This window comes from Oryctolagus cuniculus, chromosome 18 (genome assembly GCF_964237555.1).
Source record: "Oryctolagus cuniculus chromosome 18, mOryCun1.1, whole genome shotgun sequence".
NCBI classification, from domain to species: Eukaryota; Metazoa; Chordata; class Mammalia; order Lagomorpha; family Leporidae; genus Oryctolagus; species Oryctolagus cuniculus.
The window spans coordinates 18699019-18718032 of NC_091449.1; the positions used below are offsets into that span (position 1 = coordinate 18699019).

General features: G+C 50.1%; 1 protein-coding gene across 1 annotated transcript in view; it reads right to left on the reverse strand.

Annotated features, from left to right (window-relative positions):
* LOC127485667 (putative ATP-dependent RNA helicase TDRD12) overlaps positions 1 to 11750 on the reverse strand; it is a 38639-nt gene extending 26889 nt beyond the window's left edge. Inside the window, exon 1 of the mRNA XM_070062418.1 lies at positions 11307 to 11750. Within this exon, the coding sequence (XP_069918519.1) occupies positions 11307 to 11384 (78 nt within the window). The 5' untranslated portion in view covers positions 11385 to 11750. The remainder of the gene's footprint in view (positions 1 to 11306) is intronic.
* Between the last annotated feature and the right edge of the window lie 7264 nt (positions 11751 to 19014).

Below are 19014 nucleotides of genomic sequence, written 5' to 3' on the forward strand. Positions count from 1 at the left end.
ACAAAATAAATGAAGAGCTAGCAAAAGCAACAGACACTGGAGATCTGACCCTCGAAAGAAGGAACTTCACTGGGCACTATCCCAGAACACCTCCCAGTTGTACAGAGTGGCAACAACGCAACACAAAGTCACACTGTGGCTCGAGGAATCAGAGCTGTCAGTGCCAGTGAGGATTAGGGGGAGAAATTCTGAAACAGCCATAGAGGGAGCCCTGATGTCTGCACATCAACACCCCCCCCATCCTTGCCAAGTCCTGAACGGCAATGGGCGAGACAGCAAGGAGTACGGAGTACGTGAACAGTGCAGGGCTCAGAGGAGCACGCAGTTACAGCTGCTGCCCCTAGAAACAGCACTCCGGGCATGTGGCTCCATTCAGTCCTTCGCACTCAGAGACAACCAGATTCCGGCTTCCAGCAGCACAAGGCCACAACCCTGGGATGACTGCAATTATTCATTAAAGTGCTCACTTGAGTGGTGAGCATGTGGCCTAACAGTCATGACACTCACTGAATCCCCCCGCCAGAGTGCTAAAGATTCAATATTCAGTTCCAGCTCCTGACTCCAGCTTCCTGCTAATGCAGAGCCTGGGAGGCAGCAGTGATGGCCCAACTGGGTTCCTGCTACCCATGCAGGAGACCTGGAATGGGTTCCCTACTGCCAGCTTTGGCTTCAGTCCAGTCCTGGCCATGGTAGGCGTTTGGGAAGTATATCGGTAGATAAGAGCTATTTCTCTCCCCCGACCCCTGTCACTCTTAAATAAAATTGATAAATAAGCCAGCCTGCCTGCCTGCCTGCCTGAATAAGCTCCACAATGCCAGAAGAACTGACTGTTCAGGCTATCATCTGAGGCAGGCCCCAACCTTCCGTTCTTAGAGACTTCACTCAAAAAAGCTTACAAATCTGGAAGTGTGTCCCTGCTCAGTAGCCACTCCTATGAGGCCAGGGCCGCCATGCCAGTTTCTGCAAGAAGACAGTGTGCTAACTTCCATAACTTCCAGCTAGCACACACAGCTGGGATCACCGCATTTACCCTGAATGACCTCTTCTCACTCTTCCCTTGAGCTGTGCCAACCCCAGCCCTCCCTTTAAAACACCCAGGCACCTCCGCACCACTGGTGATGGAGCTCAGCTCTCCTCAGGAGGTACTGAATAAAATCTGTTTTCACTGCTTTAACTAGTCTCTGGCCTCCAAACAAAAAACAAACAAACAAACAAACAAACAAAAAAGCCCGGACACTCACCCCAAGGAAAGAGTGGAGCCCGCCAAGCAGAGGGCGGGAAGCAGCTCAGGGTTCAGTGCCGGAGCAGAGCCCTCCCTGCAGAACAAGAGCGTGTGCTCTCACGGCAACAGCCAAGCAGGGTGCAGGAACCGAGCCTCCCCAAGTGTGGCAGAGGCCTTTGTCTTTTACTTAAACTTGTTTCTAGCTGACACCACTGAGGTTGTGCTAGAGGCTTTCCCAAGGTCTAAAGAAGAAAGAGAAATCTGTCCTGGGAATGAAATGTGGCTGTCATCGGCTTACCTATGAAGGCTTCAACTGTAATCCCTATTGGCTTCTATGCAACCATTACAGGTTCTGCAATGATGTTAACCCTTGCCAGACAGCAGGTGACTAAATGAAAAATGGCCATTTAACAGATCTCAGGTTGATAAAACTGATTTCCAGTTTTATAAAAAATAAAATTCCATATAAATGTAGTTCTGACATTAATTCAGACAAAGTATGATACAATGCCAGTATCTTCAGTCATCTGTAAAGGGCTCATGGCCCCTTCCCCATTCCTTCTGCCCTCAGCCCACCCCCTCCCCATTTCCTCCCTTCCTTCTGACAACCAGTGCAACCTCCTCTGGTTGGGGAACCAGGTGCAACCTCCCCCAGACTCCTTGCAAAACAACTAATTAAATAGATGAGCTGCACAGGGCAGCTTTCTAATTAGATTTGAGGAAAGTTCCCAAGGCTTCCCAGAGCCCCCTAGTTCCACTTTCCACCAGCTGCAAAGTCTTCTCCCTCCCCCACAGCGACAGTGGCAAACTCCCTCCTTAACCACATAAAACCCCAGCCCCAAGTGCACTCCAGACCAGACTTTTCTAGAACAGGATGCTTCTCCCTCTTTGCCTTAATGAAGTGACCTGTCTCCGTTGATGTCAGTTCTCTCATCCCGGGGCGGCAGGGGAGGGGGGTACAAAAGGCCAGAACCCCAGCTACTCCAACCCTAACAATCTGTGTAGTTGCTAAATGTAAATTGGGTAAAGGTAAATGAGATACATGTGTCCACAAGTAAACTTAGGTACTCTTAACACCTTACAGTCTATGAAAAACTCTGGATTTGTTGACAAATAGGTTTTCATAAGCTGTCTATAAATAAAAATAATTCAAGACTGCTCAGAAGTAACTAAGGTTGAAATTCGGGATATTCTTTTAAATTGTGATTTTCAATGTAAATCAAGAAAATCAACAGATGGAAAAAAGGTTGCCAAGTCAAAGCTGTGCTTCTTAGTGAAATAATAAAGAAAGGACATGGATTGTAAGATTGGAATGGAAAAGATAAAACGGTTTAGGTAGTTGCAAAAGGTGTGTGGAAGTCTTAAATGGTTATACAATTTTTTTGTTAGCTACAAAAGTTATCAATCTGTTTTTTTTTTTTTTGACGTAAGATTAAAATCTGATCCTCTGTAAAAGCAATGAGGTTGATGAAATACTTAAGTGTTAATAGATATTTGGGAAAATAGTCTTTTTGTATCCTACTGAGATAATCGTTGTCTCATTAAGTTCTACTTGTTTAAAAACAGCTGAGTTCTAAAAGTTTCAAAGTTTTAAAAGTCTGTTTAAATATGGACTTGTTTTACATGTCAAGCATAGAAAGCCAAGACACTGTGGCAAAAATGTTCTACATGAAGGATCTCCGTGAGGCCCCAGTGGAAAGCAGCAGCCATCAAAAGAGGATGTACTTTTCTCTAAAGGGAGGAGAGAACTTCCACTTTGCTTCTGGCCTTGTCCAAATACTGAGAGTTGTGGACTCAAAAGGCTTCCTTAGTCTAGGCAGCTCATGTCAACAGCCTCGGGTGGTCACTGACATCATAGATTAAAAAAAAATTAACACTCTTAAGATTTCTTTATTTGAAAGTCAGAGTTAGAGAGGTCTTCCATCTGCTGGTTCACTCTCCAATTGGCCGCAATGGCCGGAGCTGTGCCAATCTGAAGCCAGGAGCCGGCGCCCACGTGAGATGTGGGCGCTTCAGGCCAGGGCGTTAACCTGTTGCACCAGAGCCAGCCCCATTAATTTTTTTTTTTTGTCTTTTCTTTTCTTTTTTTTTCTTCCGACAGGCAGAGTGGACAGTGAGAGAGAGACAGAGAGAAAGGTGTTCCTTTTTGCCGTTGGTTCACCCTCCAATGGCCGCTGCAGCCGGCGCACCGGGCTGATCCGATGGCAGGAGCCAGATACTTATGTGCAGATTGTGTGTCTATATAAAAATTATTAAAAACTGCTAAATTAACACAAGTTACCTTTCTGGTGCACCTGACTTAAATAAATATGATAAATAGGCTGTTCTCAATTTGTTGGTACAGAAAAACTAAAAAAAAAATTTTTTTTTAAGTTATTGACATGTTTGCATTTGGGTCTGCTGGTCAAACAAGTTGCACTTGTGTTAGGTATTTGCAACCATAAAGGTATACTATTTATCTAAAACAATATAGTTAGAGGTATAATACAGTGCTCATTGCTCCCTCTAAAGTCCAATTTAAAGTTGTTCTTTGGCAAATTAATAACAAAATTTATAGACAAATTAGGTAAATGATCTTCATGTTTTGATCGTACTTAAAGAACATAGCTCTCCTCATGGGCATTGCATTGTTTCAAAAAAAAAAAAAAACTGTCAAAACATGCCTGTGACTACAGACTTCTAGCTCGGCCACCAAAGATTAAGGACAGAACTCAACAACCCCTTAACTGACATCCTAGAGGATGCCTCTGTGGTCTGCTTTAGCAGGAGGAATGTAAAGATAGCTGTCAAGCCAACTAATAGCTACTTTACACAGTGTTCTGCCATCAAAGAGACCCAGTGAGGCCAGTCTACCCCAAATGGCATCAGGCTTCAATTTGGAAAGCCAGGAGATGGGGCAAACAGCCATCCTGAAAAAAAGCCAGCCTCTACCAAATTCTGTCAAGAGCTGGGTGAATGGAATTGCCTTGGGGCTGAAGGGATCCCAGGTTAGAACCACAGATCCTACTGGCTCCAAGCTCAAAGAGCCCTTTACTCTGCCAGCTTCCAAGATAACTACTGCCATTGAGGGCAAGGCCTCGGGTCAGGACAGGCAGGACTGCAATCTTCCTTTCAGAAGTGCCGCCTCTTCTGTACTACCCTCCTGTTCAAGCCAGCTCTTCTCCCAGGCCGCCTAGGTAATGGAGTCAACAGGGCGTCTTCCCTCATGAGGTTCACACCTTTCTTATGATGTCTCTTCCACTATCCCATGTAAAGACAGAGAGAGGTTGGGCCTCATACGTACCTGGCCAGGCCTACATGCCTCTCTCTGTGAGAAAACCTGCTCCTGGTTTAGAGAACACATTTCCTAGGTACTCTAATAATGATTCAATCTTTTTGTTTTAGATCCTGTTGTATCTAATTTGCTTGTTAGACCTGCAAATTCCAGACTTAGAAAGCCACAAAGTGGGGAAAAAGTCCTCTATTTTAAAAAAGCCTTCTCGGGGCTGGCGCTATGGTGCAGCGGGTTAACACCCTGGCCTGAAGTGCTGGCATCCCAGATGGGCGCTGGTTCGAGTCCCAGCTGCTCCACTTCCGATCCAGCTCTCTGCTATGGCCTGGGAAAGCAATAGAAGATGGCCCAAGCCCTCTGGCCCCTGTACCCACGTGGGAGACCAGGAAGAAGCTCCTGGCTCCTGGCTTCGGATCGGCGTAGCTTTGGCCATTGTGGCAAATTGGGGAGTGAAACAACGGAAGGAATACCTTTATCTCTGTCTTTCCCTCTCACTGTCTAACTCTACCTCTCAAATAAATAAAATCTTTAAATCAAATAAAAAAGCCTTCAAACAGATAAAACAAATTCTTAGAAATAAACAGACCCTTGTTCCATCCACCCCTACTACAGTCAAAGTCCTCAAGATAGCTCCCTGGACCCACCACAACACAGACAGGCAGGTGGCCTGAAACTGGAGTGCAGCTCAAATCCAGCAATACTGTACAAGCTGAGCCTCTGACACAGGAGGGTCAGCCCTAAAGAGACCAGCAGGGCCGGTGGCTGCAGAGAAACTCCGGAAGTGGACTGACTTACCCAGGGCCGAAGCTTGAGGGAACAGCTGCCCAATAAAATAAATGCAGCGATCCTTTAGTTTTTGTCTCTTTAGATTGGTTTTAAAATTTTAAGCAACTTTTGTATACAAATAGGTGATGAGGACAAGATCATAAAAACAATTACTGATCAAACGAAAAAGGTCACCCTTGGGGCAGGGGTTGCCCATCCACCTCAGCGGAGGGCCCAACTGGACCCTCAGCACCATGGGCTATGCGCCTTGAGGGGTGGCTGACAGTAATGGAGGCTGTTCATGAGATGCTGCGCAGTGCTGGGGGTGGGATGCCCCCTAGCACCTGTGGGGGCCATAATTAAGAAACGGCTGTTTTCCCCTGAAGTGCTCTAGAAACACAACGCAATTCCAACAGGTTTTACTGGTTGATTTTTGCAGGGAAGGGGTGGTTACAAATCAGCATGCTAATAATGAGCTCCTCCTTGGAAAGACAAAGGAATTAGGGGCTGGTGCTGTGGCACAGCGGGTTAAAGCCACAGCCTGCAGCAATGGCAAACCATATAGGCATCAGTTTGAGTCCTGGCTGCTCCACTTCCGATCCAGCTCTCTGCTATGGCCTGGGAAAGCAGCAGAAGATGGCCCAAGTCCTTGGGGCCCGGCACCTGCGTGGGAGACCTGGAAGAAGCTCCTGGCTTCAGATCAGATAAGCTCTAGGCATTGCAGTCATTTGGGGAGTGAACCAGCAGAGGGAAGACCTCTCTCTCTGGCTCTACCTCTCTCTGTAACTCTCACTTTCAAATAAATAAAAATAAATCTTTGGTTAAATAAAATCAAAGGAATTCGAACAGCCTAAATAATCATGAGAAAGAAGAACACAACTGGAGGGCTCACTATCCGACCTCAAGTCCCAGTCTCAGCTGTGAGACTACAGCCATCAGGCGAGGGTGGCGCTGGAGAAAGCACAGGTGCTGAGCTCCATAGGACACACACACACAAAGGGACACACGCGAACATGGTCAGCTCCTGTTTGATAAAGGCACACAGGAATGCAATGTACACAGTATACTCTTTTCAACAAATGGTCCTGCAGCAATTAGATACCCACATGCAAATAAAACAAAACCTCCATCCATTCCTGACCCCAAACAAAAAAATTAAGTCAGATGGATCACATAGCTAAATGTGAAACTCCTAAAAGAATAGGAGGCAACCTTTGTGGCTAAATTAGACAAAGATAACACTACCAAAAGTGTAATTCATAGAAGCAAAGACTGATAAATTAAAGTCCATCCAAATTAAAACCTTCTGCTCCTTGAAAAACATAAGAGAAAGGAAACTGGGAGGAAGTATTCACACATCATACATCTAACAAAGAACTTTGTAATATATAAAGAACTTTAAGGAGTTCATAATTATTAGAAGAATGTACAAATCTTAACATATACCTCACCAAAGATGGCAAACAAGCTGGTGACAAGGAAATGCAAATTAGTACCACAATGAGATACCATTGCCCACCTACTAGAATGGCTACAATTTGGCATTTTGACTGTTGGGGTGATTTCACGATGCTATGCATTTTTCAAAATACAGAAGTCTACACAAAAAGGAATGAATTTTTCTGTAAATAAATTATACATCAATTAAAAAATAGGGGTGGGCTTTTGTCATAGCAGTGAATCCTCAGGCAGGGTCTGCGTTCCACATGGGAGTGCTTAGGTTTCCGTGCACGTTCTGATGCCGATTCCAGCTTGCTGCTAATCAGTGCACACTCTAGGAGGCCTCTTGACCATGGCTTGAGTGACTGGGTCCCTGTCCTCAGTGTGGGGGACTCAGGGTGAGTTCCCAGCTCCAAGCTTTGGCCTGGCCCCGCCTTGGCTACTGTGGGCATCTGGGGTGTGAACAAAGGGATGGGAGAGCTCTGTCTCTCCTTGTGTCTCTACCTTTCAAATAGATAAGAGTTTGGTGGGTGTCCCAATATTGATACTATTTTCCACACTTTTCTGCATCTCCGATGTATTTTCTAAGAAAAAGTTAAAATTTTTAAATTAATCTGAATTTTTAAAAAAGATTTACTTATTTATTTCAAACGCAGAGTTAGAGAGGGAGGGAGGCAGAGAGGGGGGCAGAGAGAGATCTTCCACCCACCAATTCACTCACTCCCCAAATGGTTGCAATGACCAGGGCTGGACCAGGCTGAAGCCAAGAGCTTCATCTGGGTCTCCCACATGGGTGGCAGAGGCCCAAGCACTTGTGTCATCTTCTGTTGCTTTCCCAGGCACATTAGCAGGGAGCTAGATCTTAAGTGGAGCAGACGAGATTTGAACAGGTGCCCATATGGGGTCCTGACATCACAGGTGGTAGCTTACCTTGCTATACCACAATGCTGGCCCCAGCATCAATTTTTTTTTTAAAACATCTTGTCCTCTGACGTGGCATAACTTATGTAGCATTTTTACTAAAAATGTCTAACCTAAATATATTAATATAGTTATAATTATTGAGGAATACTTTGCAAAGTGACTGCCCTTAGTCTTCAGAAATTTCAGTATCATCAAAGATAGACCAATGTACTGCCTGCATGAACTCTACAAGGCCATGACAATTAAATGCATGTGTAGTTCTGGGTTCTTTATCAGAAAAAACAAGCTACAGTAGACCTTATGAGGACAAAGGGAGTACAGACTGTGTATCAGGTAACAGTGTTGCACCAACATTAAATTTCTCAAGTGTGATGATTACATTATAGTTCTATAAGAGGAAGTCTTTGTTCCTAGAAAAATCACTTAAGTGCTCTGAGTTCTAGACTCATTCTCAAATGGCTCAACCAAAAAAGAAAAAGTAATTTTTACATACACATATTTCTGAAGTGCAAACGCAGCAAAGCGTTACCAACCAGTTAGTGTGGGTGTAGTACACACAGGCATTCATGATGCTGTTTTGTGTTTGAAAATTTTCCAAAGAGTAATTTAGGAAAGACGTTTACAAATCATTCTTAGGGGTGGGCGTTTGGGGCAGCAGTCAGGTCACGGCTTGGGATACTCAGAGTGCCTGGTTCACATCAAGGCCACACAACCACCAATCCAGCTTCCTGCCAACATGCCTACTGGTCAGGCAGCAGATGATGGCTCAAGCACTGTGGCGCTGTCACCCACGTGGGAGACCAGGACTGAGCTCTAGGCTCCTAGCTTTGGCCTGGCCCAGCCCTGGCTGCTGTGGGCATTCTGGAGTAAACCAGCAGATGGAAGAACTCTGCTGACCTGTCTTCCCAATGAAAATACATAAATAATTTTTTTTATTGTTAAATGTTGAGGCTGCTAGAATTTTTTTTTTTTTAAATGAAATCTGCTCCTAAAACCTGTAAAATGCAAGCCAGGCCCAGTTTTTGCAGACAGCAACATACAGAGTTCTAGTTGCCAGTTCCTCCAGGAGCTTCCCAGGGAAGGCCGAGGACTACTGCTTTCTGCCACTCTCCAAGGCCACGTGCCCAGCCATCAGGGTGCTACGGCCTCCCAGATTTCAAACACAGAAGTGTGTGGCCCGGGCTGCTTTCCTCATATATGCTGTGTGTACTTATGTATTTGAAAAGCAGAGTGACAGAGAGAGACGGACAGCAAGAGCAAGGTGGGGGATGGGGAGAGAGCTCTTCCATCTGCTGGTTCACTCCCCAAATGCCCACAACAGCCAAGTCTGGGAGGAGGGAAGGAACTCCACTCTGACCTCCTACACAGGGGCAGGGGTCAAAGTACTTGGGCCATCATACGCTGCCTTCCCATGTGAGCACACAGGAAGCTGGACCAGAAGCTGAGCGGTCAGATCTAAACAGGCACCCTGAGGTGCGATGCAGACATCACACGCGGCACCTAACCAGCTGGGGCGTGCGAGCCCTCCTCACGTTCCTGGCAGCCAACAGCTCTTCTCTGCCCTCCTTAGCCAGGAGAGGTCTCGTCCCCGCCAGATGTGGCAGAGTCTCCTGCAGGCCGGACTCTTCAGGAACAGCACAGCTGCCCTGCTACAGGGCTCCTGGTGATGCGGCTCTCCAGGTACAGCTCTCGCCTCTGTCTGCGTCACTCAGGGAGGCCGCTGTCTTCTGGGTCGCTGCTTCTCTTCTCTGCCGGGTTCCTGTCTCATGACCACCAAGAACCAGTTCGAGTCCCGCCTGTTCCACTTCTGAGCCAGCTCCCTGGGAATGTGCCTCGGGGTCCCAGTGCTTGGACCCCTGCCACCCACATGATAGGCCCGGATGGAGCTCCTGGTTCCTGGCTTCAGACTCTGCCAGATCTGGCTGTTGCGGCCATTTGAGGAATGAACCAGTGGATGGAAGACCTCCCTCTCTGTTGGTCTCTGTCATTCTGTTCTTCAAATAAGTAAATCTTTTTAAAAAGTCGTGGCAAACTCCAGATAAAATTCATCCTTTTGGGCAATTTTAAGTGTACAGTTCAGTAGCATTACGTAGACCGGCACTGTTGTGCAACCGCGAGCACCAGCCATCTCCAGAATTCCTCACCTTGCAAAACTGAATCTGCCCTGTACACACAAACCCAACCTCTGGCAGCTGCCATTCAACTCGCCCACAGAATCATACAGCACGTGTGCCTTTCTGCTTGGCTCACCTCACTTCATATGACATCCTCACGTGTAAGAGGACACCTCAAAACTAAACAATGTGAAAGCTAAATAATTTCCCATCCTACATGCACACCACCCTGAGGGTACCCCATCACCTGTTGATGGGCACAGGGTGGGAGGGGGCACCGTATCCATGGAAATGCCACATCAATCTGGATCAGGACAGCCGGAACCTGGACCTCACTGGGGCACATACTCCTATAAGGGGCAGAAGATTTGCTCCAAGGGTGAGCCAGGTCGCAGTCATAAGTGGAGGCCGGGCAGAGCTGAGGGGGGACATAAGCTGGTTCCAGGGCCCAACACACACACGGGTTCCCAAGCAGGAGGGCACGAGTCCAGCACTTCTTGCCCAAGTCCTGCACCCACGGGCGTGCACGTGGCAGGATGGGTGAGAGCCCTTTCACAGGAAGGAATTGGGACTGACATATTTAGGACTGATGGAGAACATTGACTAGTGCAGAGGAGCCTCCCAGGGAGACCTGAAATCCCTTCAAAGTCTGAGAGCCGAGGCCGACCCCATGGCTCACTTGGTTCATCCTCTGCCTGGGGCGCCAGCGAACCATATGGGCGCCGGGTTCTAGTCCCAGTTGCTCCTCTTCTAGTCTAGCTCTCTGCTGTGGCCCGGGAGGGCAGTGGAGGATGGCCCAAGTGCTTGGGCCCTGCACCCGCATGGGAGACCAGGAGGAAGCGCCTGGCTCCTGGTTTCTGATCGGCGCAGCACGCCGGCCGTGGCGGCCATTTGTGGGGGGGGGGTAGTGAACCAACGGAAGGAAGACCTTTCTGTCTGTCTGTCTGTGTCTCTCACTGTCTCTAACTCTGTGAAATAAATAAAACAAATTGAAAAGTCTGAGCCAGGCCTCCTTGCAAGGAGTCAGCGGCTTCGGGGGTGTGTGACGCTCTGGTCGGGTGAATCCACAGAACACAAACACCACCCATCCCCCTCCTTCGCGGCGCCCCTCCCCATCCCACACCCTGGCTCCGGTTTGTAAACTCCCTCCTCCAGCGCCTCCCCTCCGGCTTCCTCGGGAGCCCTCCCGGCACCTCAAGTCTCCAAGGTGGCGGCCCATGCCCGCCCCGGGGACCAGGACACCCGCGTGAGGAGAGGGCGGCGGGGGGGGGGGGGTCCCGGAAGCCGAGCCCCGAGGGCGGCGGGGGAAGGGCGGGAGCCAGGTCCACGGTTCCCCGCGAGGGCCCTAACCTAGGGCGGACGTGGGCTGGGGTGTGCGGGGCACCGACACACCTGCCAACGTGCCCGAGTCAGGAACGCACACCTAGTGCGAGACAGCTCGCAGCAACCGCCCTCCGGGGTCGTCGGGAACAGCGCACGCGCCCCCTTCTGAAGCGACCCCCACCCGCACTCCAGCCTCCCGCCTGCACCGACCCGGGCCCGACCGTCCCTGCGCGGGCCGCTCGCTCACCTGGAGCACCAGGACCTCGAGCATCTTCGCCGCGCCTCTGGCCCGCTCGCCCTGGACGACGCGCCCGGCGGCGAGCATGGCGGGCGTGGCGAGCCGCGCGGCCACCGCCGCCGCCCCGGGGGCGGCCCCTGCCGTCGCGCCGGAAGCCTCAGGCCTCTGCGGGGGCCGCGCCCACCAGCTCGACGGGGACTCCAGCTTCCTGCCCTGGACGCGCCCCCGCCTGCAGGCCGGCCGCCACGCCCCCCAGTGCCGCGCCTCGTCTTCCCACCCGACGCCGCCGCCGCGGGCGCGCTCTGGGCTCCTCGTCGGCTCCACCCCGCGCCCCCGGCCTCTCGTAATGGCGCCCGCCCCCGCGCCGGCCTCCAGGCGTCCAGAAGCCACGTGGGCGCCCAACGGCCCCGGACAACAGCCGGCCTTGCGCAGCGCCGCCGTGCGGTGGGGAGGGGCGTGGGGTCCCGCGGTCCTGGCGCGCGGCTCGCTTCCTGGGCCGCGGGGCGCCCGGGGGCTTGGGGACCTGGGCTGGCCTCCCCGCCGGGAGCGCGCGGGACCTGCTGGGCTGTCCACCCCCAGCGTCCAGCGGGCCGCGCTCCCCAGGTCTCTGTGCGGGGCTTGCTTGTCTTAGCGGAAGTGTGCACGACCCCGTCCTCTGAGTGGGCCGGGGTCTGCAGCTCCTGTGACTGAAGCAGCCACCAGAGTTCTCACTTGGAAGGCTCTGTCCCTGCACCCAGAAGAAGCTCCTGGCTTCTGATTGGCCCAGCTCTGGCCATCTGGGGAGTGAACCAGCTGATGGAAGACCTTTCTCTCTGTCTTTCCCTCTCTCTCTAACTAGCACTCAAATAAATAAATAATATTTTTTTAAAAAATGAAAGAAACCTCGACACCCCCCCCCCAGGAAGCTTTTACAGCTGAATTCCTTAGTATTTCAATGGGGGGTGGGGGTGGGCGCAAGGTTTCTTAAGCTCTATGTGGAAATAACAAAATAGTGGAAGACCAGATTAGAGAGAGCATGGGAATTGTTAGGTTCTGTGCTTGGGGGAGCAAGATGTTCAGGTAAGCCTCCAGTTTTAAAAAAATAAGCTCGGCTCTCTCGGTAACTGACTTTCAAGTAAACCTTTAAAAAAAATAAAAATTCAAGGAAAAAAAAAAAGCTTGATTCTACAGGCCCCACAGGTGTGTGCTTGACGTCCCCCAGGAGGACCTTGGGAAAGGACAGGTGTGCGCCTGCGAGTCAGGCAGGAAGCTGCTGATGGGGAGCATGGTGTTCACCTGGTGCTGGGGGGGGGGCGAGGAAGCAGGCTACATACCTGGCAGGCCAGCACACCTGTCGACAGGTGAGACGTGGAAGGTCCCGAGCCTGAAAGGAGGTGGAGAACACGGGCAGGCGATGTGCCAGCGCGGTGGCTGGAGCCCCTGCGTGGGGTGTCCGTCTGCACTTGGGTTCAGTTTCCTGCGATGTGCATGAGAAGCAGCAGGGGAAGGCCCAGGTGCTTGGGTTCCTGCCACCCACGTGGGAGATGCAGCTGTATTTCCTGCTTTCAGCCCAACTCGGCCCTGCTACTGTGGGCACTTGGGGAATGAACCAGTGGATGAAAGATCTCTCTCTCTCCCTCCCTGCCTCCCTCCCTCCCTCCTTCCTGCTCTCTCTCTCTCTCTCATTTTGCATTTCAAATATATAAAATTTTTTTAATGAAGAATGCAAAGGACAACCTTTGTTTTTTTTTCTTTGATTAACTCATGCTGCAAAAGGTGATCCTGAAACATTGTCACAAACCTGCTTCCAGAAAGTGGAACTATTTGTACATCACAGTGGCCTTACCAAGCCCAGGGTCTTTGGCTCACTTGCAGATAGAAATTGACAAGGGGCCAATATGCAACCCAGAAGGGTTTATGGGGCGCTCATGCTCCAACACACGGACAGCACAGCAGGGTGAGCTTCCATCAACTTGCTGTCCTATGGGAGCCGAACAGGTGCTTTCATGGGGGTGGGAAGGCGTGCCTGTTCCCCCAGTGCACACGGCACTTCAATCTGGCTCAAACCCCTGGGCACAGGACACCATGTTGCACCCAGCTAGGTGATCTGCACAGGCACCGCTGATTTGGCTTTCACTCATTTTGCACACGACACACCACAGCAATGGTGCTTGATACCATCACCCCGGAAAGTTCACATGAGGCCATTTTGGGCATGCTTGAACGTTCAGGAGTCCCTACCAGGGCAGCAGGGGTCACTGCCGGTTAGGATCTGACACTCCTCGCTCCTGATTGGTTTGGAGCTAGAAATGGACACGTGTCCAGTTGTGAGGAGCTTGATATTTTTCTAAATGAGTCCTGTTTCTCTCCTGTTGCACTGGGATGGATACTCAAAATGAGGCTGCAGCCACCCAGTCTCTTAAGACTGCAGAGTTTCAGAATCTGTACCTGTAACCTGCTCCCCCCTCCCCCAACTCTGATGCTAATGGGAAGATTTTTTGTTTGTTTTTTAAAAGACCTTGCACCATTGTTTTGGACATTTGGTGCAGCAGTTAAGACACAGCTTGGTATGCTGGTAGCCCCTATCAGAGTGCCTGGATTTGAGGCCTGGCTCCACTTTGAATTCCAGCTTCCTGCTCGCCTAGACCCTGGGAGGGAGTAAGTGATAGCCCAAATATTTGGATCCCTGTGACCCACACAGGAGACCCAAATTGAGTTTGGGGCTCCTGGCTTCAGCCTGGCCCAGCCCTGGCTGTTGCAGACATTTGGGGAATGGATCAGTGGCCAGGAGATCTCTGTCTCTCTGCCTTTCAAATAAACAAATGTAAATAAAAATTCTAAAACTTTACAACATAAACAGGTAGAAAGAGAACAAGGTTGTGGAAAAAAGGAAGACGTAGTATGGTGCTGCCATATCGTCCCCATTGGGTGTCTGGGCCACTTTGGAGCAGAGCAGCTGGGGTTCAGGCTCTGTGGTCTGTAGGAACCCCCAGAAGAGCCCAGGGAAGAGTTGGCCACGTTAAGTGGAAAAAGAAAGCAATGACTGATTACGATGACTTTGCATTTTGGGTCTGGATTTGCCACTCCTTTCCTGATGCGAAGACACCTAAAGCTTAAGAAAAACATTGGGGGCAGGCCCTTGGTGCAGTGGTAAAGCCGCTGCAGCCACGTCCTATATTAGAATACCTGAGTTCAGGCCGGCATCCTGGCTCACTAGGCTATTCCTCCGCCTTGCAGTGCTGGCACACCGGGTTCTAGTCCCTGTCGGGGCACCGGATTCTGTCCCGGTTGCCCCTCTTCCAGGCCAGCTCTCTGCTGTGGCCAGGGAGTGCAGTGGAGGATGGCCCAAGTGCTTGGGCCCTGCACCCCATGGGAGACCAGGACAATTACCTGGCTCCTGCCTGTGGGGAGCAATCCGGACTGGACTAAGTTACTGAAATTAAGACTTATTCTATGCATCTGCTCTCCCACAATATGGCGCTGGGAGAGAAGTAAACAGCTTCCGCACAGCTGCCTCCAGTTCAGCTAATAAACTGTAGGACTTGCTCCTGATTGGAGAGCAGCGTACTCGGCGTGTGGGCAGCCGAGTTAGGATTGGCGGAGGAGGACTATAAAGGAGGAGAGAGACGGCATGCACCGGGAACATCTATGGGGAACATCTAAGGGAACCTGTGCAGCCCCCGAGACGAGCCGGCCGGCGGTGTGCCGCTCCCCTGCGGAAGTGGGGAATGCGGCCAGGGGAAACTGCCCTTCCACGGAGGTGGAAGGGATAGTAGCCAACCCGGGAAGAACCAGCAGCAAACCCGGGGAGGGCCGAGCAGACGAAAGAACAGCGCAGGGTCCTGTGTTGCTCCTCCACGAAGAGGGGGAGCGACACCTGCCATCTGATCAGTGTGGTACGCCAGCCGCAGCAGTCACTGGAGGGTGAACCAACGGCAAAGGAAGACCTTTCTCTCTCTCTCTCTCTCTCTCTCTCTCTCTCTCTCTCCACTCTGCCTGTCAAAAAAAAAATTTTACTCTGAGATTCTTATAATAAATTTAACCCATTTTTTGTGGTTGTGGTTGGTGTGTTCTAATTTCAGTCACTCTCTTCTAAGGTTTTGGCTTACGTTTCATGGCTACTTTCAGTGCTCTCCCTTTTGCATGAGGAGTTACACTCTTGTTTCTGACTGATTTGTAACATCACACGCTGTCTTTAATTCTACCAGCTACTCTTGCACTGAAAAGCACTTGAACAGATATTTCTCTATTATCTCAGGTATTTACTCTGTCCTCTCATGTTTTTTCCTATTCTTTCTAGCACTACCCCTATATGTGAGAATATAGTCTGGAATAATTGAACAAAAACCACGTTATTTTTATCTTTAAAAGGTTGTTTTTAACAAAACAGGTTAAATTTTAATTTTTAACATTTGCAATGTCTTGTTTAAAAAAGATTTATTTATTTATTTGAGAGTCGGAGTTACACAGAGAAGAAGCAGAGGCAGGGAGAGAGAGGTCTTCCATCTGCTGGTTCGCTCCCCAGTTGGCCGCAACAGCCAGAGCTGTGCCAATCTGAAGCCAGGAGCCAAGAGCTTCTTACCAGTCTCCTGTCGCTGCCCCTCTTTGTGGAGGAACGACACAGGACCCTGCGCTGTTCTTTTGTCTGCTCGGCCCTCCCCGGGTTTGCTGCTGGTTCTTCCCAGGTTGGCTACCATCCCTTCCACCTCTGTGGAAGGGCAGTTCCCCCTGCCACCTTCCCCACTTCCGCGGGGGAGCGGCACACCGCCGGCCGGCTCTCTCGGGGGCTGCACAGGTGTTCCTTCAGATAGATGTTCCTGGTGCATGTTGTCTCTCTCCTCCTTCATAGTCCTTTTCCGCCAATCCCAACTCTGCTACCCACACGCCGAGTACGCTGCTCTCCTCCAATCAGGAGCAGGTCCTACAGTTTATTGGTTGAACTGGAGGCAGCTGCGTAGAAGCTGTTTCTCCCTTCTCAGCGCCATATTGTGGGAGAGCAGATGCATAGAATAAGTCTTAATTCCAGTAACAGTCTAGTCCGAGTTGCTCCCCACAGTCTCCCATGCGGTGCAGTTTCTCAAGGGCTTGGGCCATCTTCTGCTTTCCCAGGCCACAGCAGAGGTGCTGGTTCCAGTCCCGGCTGCTCCACTGCCAATCCAGCTCTCTGCATGTTTCCATGTGGGAAACCCGGAGGAAGCTCCTATCTCCTGGCTTCGGATTGGAATAGCTCCATCTGTTGCGGCCAGTTGGGGAGTAAACCAGCAGATGGAAGACCTCTCTCTCTTTCTCTCTCTCTCTCTCCTTATCTTTCTATATAACTCTTTCAAATAAATAAATAAATCTTTAAAAAAAAAAAAAAGAGAGGAGCTGGATTGGAACCAGTGCCCGTATGGGAGGCCGGCACTGCAGGCAGCGGGTTTACTCAATACGCCACAGTGCCAGCCCCTACAGTGTCTTTATCTAGAGCAATTATCCAGGCTGGCACCGCGGCTCACCAGGCTAATCCTCCACCTAGCGGTGCCGGCACACCGGGTTCTAGTCCCGGTCGGGGCACCGGATTCTGTCCCAGTTGCCCCTCTTCCAGGCCAGCTCTCTGCTGTGGCCCGGGAGTGCAGTGGAGGATGGCCCAAGTGCTTGGGCCCTGCACCCCACGGGAGACCAGGAGAAGCACCTGGCTCCTGCCATCGGATCAGCGTGGTGCGCCAGCCGCAGTGGCCATTGGAGAGTGAACCAACGGCAAAGGAAGACCTTTATCTCTCTCTCTCTCTTTCTCTCTCACTCTCACTGTCCACTCTGCCTGTCAAAGAAAAAAAAAAGAGTAATTTTGCAGACTCTCTCTCTCTCTCTTTCTCTATCTCTGCCTCTCTGTAACTACGCCTTTCAAATAAATAAATAAATAAATAAATATTTAAAAAGGAAAACAAAAAAACCAATATGTGATAGTCACAGAAAGAATTCTCTGGATCATGGGCTCTGAAGATTCTCCTGCTCAAAATACTATAGATGAAAAAACAAACAAAAAAGAAATACTATAGGCTTCTAAAAATTAATCAGAATCAAATATTTTGAATGAGCAGTGCATGGTAGAAGTCCTGATAATAAGTGTCAAAGTCAATTAATTATAGGAAGTAAGTCTGGATAATTACTCTATTTTTTTTTCTTTGACAGGCAGAGTGGACAGTGAGAGAGAGAGAGAGAGAGGTCTTCCATCCACTGATTCACTCCCCAGATGGCCGCAACAGGCAGAGCTGAGCCGATCTGAAGCAAGGAACCAGGAGCTTCTTCTGTGCCTTCCACACGGGTGCAGGGGCCCAAGGACTTGGGCCATCTTCTACTGCTTTCCCAGGCCATAGCAGAGAGCTAGATCATAAGAGGAGCAGCTGGGACTAGAACCGGTGCCCATATGGGACACCGGTCCCTAAGGCCAGGGCGTTAACCCACTGGGCCACTGCGCTGGCCCCAATAATTCCTTTTTAAACACAGTAAGCTGGGGCTGGTGCTGTGGCTCTGGCGTAGTGAGTTAAAGCCTCCTCCTGCAGTGCTGGCATCCCATATGGGAGCCAGCTTGAGTCCCAGCTGCTCTACTTCCCATCCAGCTCTCTGCTATGGCCTGGGAAGGCAGTAGAAGATAGCCCAAGTCCTTGGGCCCCTGCACCTGCGTGGGAGACCAGGAAGAAGCTCTGGCTCCTGGCTTCGGATCGGCACACCTGTGGCTATGGGGGCCAGTTGAGGAGTGAACCAGCAGATCGAAGACCTCTGTCTCTCTTTCTCTCTCTGCCTCTCCTCTCTGTGTGTAATTCTTTCAAATAAATAAACGAATCTTAAAAAAAAAAAAAAAAAACAGTAAGCTTATTTCAGTGCAAAAATTTCGAAAGTCACATGACTTTTTCATAAAATGCAGCTTCCACTACGTTTTTGAAGGTCTTTTGTGAATGTGTAGATATTGCCTCACATTAATTTTTTTAAAAAAAAGACTTATTTTATTTATTTGAAAGACAGAGTTAGAGAGATAGAGAAAGAGAGAGAGAGAAATGTCTTCCATCTGCTGATTCACTCCCCAAATGACCAAAATGGCCGGAGCTGTGCTGATTAGAAGCCAGAAGCCAAGAGCTTCTTCTGGGTCCCCCACGCAGGTGCAGAGGCCCAAGGACTTGGGCCATCTTCTACTGCTTTCCCAGGCCATGGCAGGGAGCTGGATTGGAAGCAGAACAGCCAGACTTGGCCAGCATCCATATGGGATGCCAACACCACAGGCCTGGGCTTTAAACCCACTGAGCCACAAGCCAGCCCCTCACATTTTTAAAAGTGCAGGTTTTACATGTCACAATATGTCAAAATTAGGGTCCATGTTGTGGCTTAATGGGTAAAGCTGCTGCCTGCTGTGCCGGTATCCCATGTGGGCTCCAGTTCCAGTCCCGGCTGCTCCACTTCCCATCCAGCTCTCTGCTAATGGCCTGGGAAAGCAGTGGAAGATGACCCAAGTGCTTGGGCCCCTGCACCCAAATGGGAGACCCAGAGGAGGCCCAGCTGCCATTGCAGCCATTTGGGGAGTGAACCAACGGACTGAAATTCTTGCTCTCTCTCTCTCTCGCTCGCTCTCTCTCTCTCTCTGCCTCTCTGTGACTCTGCCTTCCAAGTGAATTCAAGATTAAGCACTTTTGTTTTGTTTTGGCTGGAGGCACTCTATCACCAACAATGACAGAATACGGTTTGCTGGGCATCAGAGCAGAAAAGACAC